The following is a 6,119-nucleotide window of genomic DNA, read 5'->3' on the forward strand; positions in this document are numbered from 1 at the left end:
CCTCCATGTGTATAACTTTTCCATTAATAAGTCATTTATATCTTTTTGTCATTATCTACCTCTCACAATAACTAGTCTGAAGAACAATTTTATCTTGTTATATCAGTTAACTTTTATCTTTACAAAATTTTAGAATAAAATATATATTTAGTATATGAAGTAATAACAAATAAAAAATATAGATAAAATGTGAATATTTTTATGACCATTTATAACCCAACTCGTCAATCCACTAAATACACTTACAAAACTGATTAACCACAACTAATTTGAAGACCTATGATAATATATAATTTTAAAAATTTTGGATTCTCTGAATTTTTTTTTTCATTTTTTAATTTCCAAAACTTTTGAAAAATAAATAAAATCAAAATAAGATGTCCTAAAAAAGTGACATTTATGCTCTCTAGACTTCAGTAAAGAACAGGAAAAAAAGAAAAGAGAAAAAAGAAACAAAATAGGGATCCTTACTCAATTTCGTGTTAAATTAGTTAAATAATCTATGATCCTGGCATGGATTGCTTAGACAATCCGTAGCCGTTTGATTGACGCTTCAATTCGTGAATCTAATTAATCATGTGGAACAATTTACTCCACAAAAAGAAAAAGAAAAAAAAAACCAATATAACCTGAAAACAGAAATTTTGTAATGGTGCTAGTTAACTTTCTGCGAAACCAGTTTTAGCCAAAATCAAACTGGATTATTTTAAGCACGAATGCAATACAGTAAACCGGTGGAAATGAACATAAGAAAATTGAAGATCATGAATCTCATCAAAATGGATGAGATTTCAATTTCATGCTCAAATAGAGTAAGAGCTTCTTTGTATAAGATCTTAAAGTTTTTTTTTATTAAAAAAATAGAATTTCTCTATTAAAAATTAAAAAAAAAATGAATAACTTTTTATAAAAATTCTTCTAAACTTGCGTAAAAGGAGATGAAAAGCAATGTGCATGCAATTAATGTAGGCACAGAGAAGAAATGAAAGGAAGCAATGAGTCAACAAGGTAAGAAAAAGAATTGAGCAAACGCAAGCATACTTAATTATTCCAATAAACAAGTTTAAATCCTCGATCATTACCCCTACGAGTGTAAACGAATGATTAATTGAATTCCTACAGTGCTAGCTGAGGTTACCAAAATTCAATTCCACTCCAGAATTAGGAGGGATTCTTCAGGATTCAAGAGATTTGGGAGAAAGTTAATTTGGAGGTTGTGAGTACTACACTCCTGATTCAGCTTACTTGTTGTTGGTGTCCTCCATAAACAGGGTAAGCTCCATAAGCAGCAGCATATATGCTCGGGTCATGAGGAGGTGGCAAAGCATATCCATAACCATCATACACGGCTCCCCCATAATACGCCCCACTCCAGGGACTGCCAAAATCTCCTCTAAACTGCTTCATCAATAATACCAATTGCAATTTATTGTCACAAATCTGGAACGCTATTACTTCCTACAATCTTTCAAAACCAGAAGCTTCATCCAATTATCTCATTTATAATGTCTCCTACATTTATTATTTTTTAAGGAAAATATTTTTAATCACTCATTTATTTTAATTTAATTAATACATAGTACTATTTAATAGAATAAAGCCTCATTAATATTAAAGATAATTTAAAAATATAAATTTAATATTATCAACTAAATTAATTCGTTAGTATGTTAAATTAGATAATTTGGTCTTATAAAAAGTACATTGACTAACTTTATTATGCTTTCTGTTACAAAAAGGGCGGCCCAGTGCACGAGGCTCCCACCTAGTGGGGTCTGGGGAGGGTAGATGTACGCAGCCTTACCCCCGCAAGCGGAGAGGCTGTTTCCAGGACTTGAACCCGTGACCTCTTGGTCACTAAGCAGCAACCTTACCGTTGCGCCAAGGCTCACTGTAACACGTGACGCGTGACTGTAACTCTGTAAGAGATAACAGTCAGAAGTTTTCAGAAGTTTTTATTATAGGCAATTCAGTTTAACAATTTGACCACTGACAGTGTATAAAAAGCAATGTTAAATTACATCTTAAGAGGAGTGTTAAAAAGATGATTATTCATATATAAATGAATGACTATAAATTATCAAACTAAATAAATTCTCAATCTATCTATTTATCTATATATATCTACTTGTTTTTAAATAAAAAAAATATGTTAACGAAAATAATTTAGCACCGGGGAACCAAATAGAACCATTTTCTTTATATTAAAAAGGTGTTTGGAAAAGCTTAAATTAATTATATAAAATATTTTTTAAGCTCTCTTGAGACAAAAAAATAAATAAATAAACGACTAGGCAAGTCATTGATCCTTTAATGACACTTGTTCCTGTAGATTAATAAACCTGATAAAATGGCAACTATCGAGAATGTATGTTTCTGCAGATTAGAAAGAGAGATAATTACCTGCTTATTTGCTGGATTGCGGCCCCATGAAAGACGAACCATTTGTTTGCCAATCGTTGTCCCATTTAGCTTCTGCAACGCCTCTTCAGCATTATTTCTAGAAAGTTTGATGTAGTGGACACATTGAGATTAAATGCCATGTTACCTATGAATATGCAAATTCCAAATATTTGACAGGACCAGAACTTCTACCTGTTTGCAAATTGTACAAAACCACATCCTTTTCCAACAGGTATCTTCACAGAGACTATCTCACCATACTGGGAGAATGGCTGCCTAAGATCTTCAGCTGTAACATTAGGGTCAAGTCCTCCAACAAATATCTATAATTGAATCAATCCACAGAAGAAATAGTGACAAATCAATTTTGTTTTTCGTTGAAGAAAGAACCTAATAAAAATGTTGAAAAGCTTACAGTTGTGTTTGTAGAATCAGCTTCAGACTGGTTGGATGTGCCATTTGACTGGCTTCCTATACAAATAAAGAGATATGAAAATCAAATGCAAGCACTGGAAAAACAAATGCAAAAATTCAATTAAAACAACCTCAAGGGAGGTAAAAGAAAACAACGAATTAATGCATACATCATAATATACACTTATCCATATTATAAAAATGAAACACTAATTTCAATTGGAGACCAATACTAATTATGATATCTATGATATAAGTACTGTACTTATTAAGTTTTGTATTTTTTAGATTGCAGGTCTTCTATGAAACAACTACTTGCCTCAGGAACAAATAACTTCATACTGATATCATCACCCAAATAATAAGTCCATGAATACCATTTATATCAGCCATAAAAATGCAGTTCCAAGGTTTATCAGAAGCAAAACATGACTCAAGACAAGTGAAACTTGATGGTAATACAGGAAACAGGAGTCTTAAACATATATTTTCTTTGAAATGAATGTATAATATCCTTTTTGTGATCTTCCTTTTAAAGAATATAATTTATACATGAGAAGCAAGTTATGTGACTTGGGTACCTTGTTGATAGCCAGAAGTTTTCCTAGGAGTAGCAGCACCAATACGCATAGGCCTGCTAGAACAATAAACACCATTCATTTCAGTCATAGCCTGAGACCTCTCACTATCATCTCCAAACCTGACGAAACCATAACCCTTTGAACGGCCAGTATTGGCATCAAAAACAACTTTTGCAGCTTTAACAGATGGGTATCTATTAGAAAAAGTTTCATGCAACATGCTATCTGTAACATCTGCAGCTAAATCTCCTACAAAAATAGAAAGATCGGGAACATTATCTGAACGCTTGTCTCCAGTGCTAAATGTTGCCCAGTTCAGGCGGAAAGATTGCTCTGTGTTAGGCATCAGTATCCCAGCATAATTCTGCAAAACTTTCTCAGCTGTGCCATGCGAATAGAATTCCACAAATCCATAACCTTCTGATAGACCAGTCTGCTTATTGCGAATAACCTTAATGGAGGAAATCTGCATAAAAAAAATGTACATACAGTAAACAATATGAAAAGCCCGGTAACCATTTTCTACCATAACAAATAAATATTTCAATAATTCATAAAACTAGACTAGCAGAGGAATAACACTGAAATTACTTCTTTTTTTTAATTAAAAACTAGCTACCTGCTGCAACTACTTTACCTAAAACCTATATTGCTTAAGCACAAGTAACAAAGGCAAAAACCTTCAACTTCTCTTAAATCCTATCCTATTCATACTTCAAATGATACAAAAGAAAAATTTTATCATACAAAGATTTCAGATTTGTGCACACAGACACTTAATCCCTCAGAATTTCCATATATTTAATTTAAATTGAATCAACTGGCACCATCTATATTCCTTAAACACAATTACAAGTAACATGCAACCAATAAAAAATTCTTTACTAACGCAATGCATTTCATCCCAATCCTTGAACATAATTACAAGTAACAGGCAACCAATTTATTTGGCTGTTCATGAAAATTTTATTTTCTTAACTTCAGTTACCACAGTTTGAAAAATAAAATCACCTTTTAGTTACACAGTTAACAAAGAAAAAACAATCATGCATATACCACATTAGAACATAGAAACATCAATCCAACTATATATATAATTATATATATATATATAAATAAATAAACGTTGGCAATCTCCTCAGCTCACAGTAATCTTCATTATACTTCAACTGTATAAATCTCACTTGCATTACATATGTATTATTCTTCAATTAAAATTAAAATTTTATCTTGATAGAAATATAACAAAGATTTCTATTAAATATCAATAAATATTATAAAAATAAGATTATAATTTTGATTGGAAAATGCAACTATCCGTATCAATGTACTGTACGTAAGGTTTATCTTCCGGATAAAGCTAGACATAAAGTAAAAAACCTCAAGGTAAAACAATAAGAAAACGAAACGGAACAGTTTTCTATTTTTTTTTTTACGTTACAAAATTCAGGAATCAGTAAAAAAAACATTAATAACATACAGAAAGTGTGTTCTGCGAGAAAACATATATATACAAATAGAGATAAGAGAATAAAAAAAGGACCTCGCCGGTGGAAGCGAAACAGCGGTGGAGATAATTTTCGTCCATCCAGTGGTGCAAATCTCCGACCCAGATTGTCTTGTTCTCGGGGGTGGATCCCTGATGGTGCGCGTGCGGCGGCGGCACGTGCGGTAGCTGCTGCTGGTACTGGTGGTAAGCCATGTAGGGCTGGGGCGGCGGCGGTGCGTAATGTTGAGGCGGCATCATGTGGTGCTGCATTACCATGGCGGCGGCGGCGGGGTACTGCATCGGCATCCACTGCGGCGGAACTGCCACTGGCTGCGGTGGTGGCGTCTGCTGTTGGCGCTGCTGCTCCACCGCTTGAGAATCAGAGCCGTTAGAGGATTGCATCTTCTTTTAGAATTACCGTTACAGGGAGAGTGCCTTGCTTGTTAATTTTGTTTCCCAATTGGAATACTGAAAAATAATAATAAAAAAATTAAAATAAAAAAGACGGAAGTTGATTACGTTACGCGTGCGTGTGAGAGAGGGTTTGGGTTGAATCTGGATTTTGAGAGAGGTCGCGGCAAAGGAAGGGTCTAAGAGAATAGAATGGTTTATGATTTATGATTTATGATTTATGATGAGGATGACGCATTCTTGGGTTGGCTTCGTGAACGCGGTTACCTTTTCTACCCTTGGATTAGATGATGGGATTCCATCTCCACCGTTGGATCTATTCGTGAGGGATATGCACAACACTACTATGCTCTTGCCAGGATCCGCCGCCACCTCTTGCCCTCACTCTTCTCTGGATTTCTTTTTTTTATTTTTATTTATTTACTTTATTGGTTTATGTCGTCTGTAGGCTGGCACAGGCACTTGCCACTTTAACCTTAACCTTAACCGTGCATCAGCAAAAATTAACGGCGTGGTAGATTGCTTTGGAATCAGATGATTCAGAATTTCAGATCCATGATATGATGCTATCAGTCGCAGCAGCGTACTAAGAAATTCTCTATCATTCTGCACAATTTTGTTGTTATATCAGAATTTTAAGGATATATAATAATCAGATTTTTACAAACATATAATACAATAGTTAAAACAATATATCTAAAAAATAGTATTTTCAAATTTGAATTTTAATCTACATATAAATTGATTTAATAATTTAATAATAAGTAAACTGTGATCAAATTAATATTAATAAAATAATAATAATAAATTTAAAATTTTAA

At 33.3% G+C, this 6,119-nt stretch overlaps 1 protein-coding gene across 2 annotated transcripts; it reads right to left on the reverse strand.

The window, feature by feature from the left end:
• Window positions 1-1,021: 1,021 nt before the first annotated feature.
• On the reverse strand, window positions 1,022-5,532 carry LOC109802975 (polyadenylate-binding protein RBP47C'). Of its 2 annotated transcripts, none has more exons than XM_083073995.1 (6): window positions 4,942-5,518; window positions 3,399-3,864; window positions 2,819-2,874; window positions 2,596-2,726; window positions 2,404-2,500; window positions 1,022-1,398 (listed from the first exon to the last, which is right to left on the reverse strand). In XM_083073995.1, exons 1-6 carry the CDS (start codon window positions 5,287-5,289, stop codon window positions 1,237-1,239), a joined length of 1,260 nt encoding a protein of 419 aa, XP_082930121.1. In that variant the 5' UTR covers window positions 5,290-5,518; the 3' UTR covers window positions 1,022-1,236. The 2 variants fall into 2 exon arrangements, with proteins under 2 accessions (XP_082930121.1, XP_082930120.1); XM_083073994.1 differs by lacking the exon at window positions 1,022-1,398 and adding an exon at window positions 1,419-1,919 and having other exon boundaries at window positions 4,942-5,532.
• Between the last annotated feature and the right edge of the window lie 587 nt (window positions 5,533-6,119).

The sequence above is a fragment of the Cajanus cajan genome, chromosome 4 (genome assembly GCF_000230855.2).
Source record: "Cajanus cajan strain Asha chromosome 4, NIPB_CcT2T_4, whole genome shotgun sequence".
NCBI lineage: Eukaryota > Viridiplantae > Streptophyta > Magnoliopsida > Fabales > Fabaceae > Cajanus > Cajanus cajan.

Bases quoted from the DNA above. Each gene is read 5' to 3' on its own strand.
- LOC109802975 (XM_083073994.1), bottom strand. From the start codon at position 5,289: ATGCAATCCTCTAACGGCTCTGATTCTCAAGCGGTGGAGCAGCAGCGC. The intron at 2,501-2,595 runs GTAGAAGTTCTG...CAAACTTTCTAG, and splicing joins TTTGTACAATTTGCAAACAG to AAATAATGCTGAAGAGGCGT. The intron at 1,920-2,403 runs GTAATTATCTCT...TATCTCTTACAG, and splicing joins GCAATCCAGCAAATAAGCAG to AGTTACAGTCACGCGTCACG.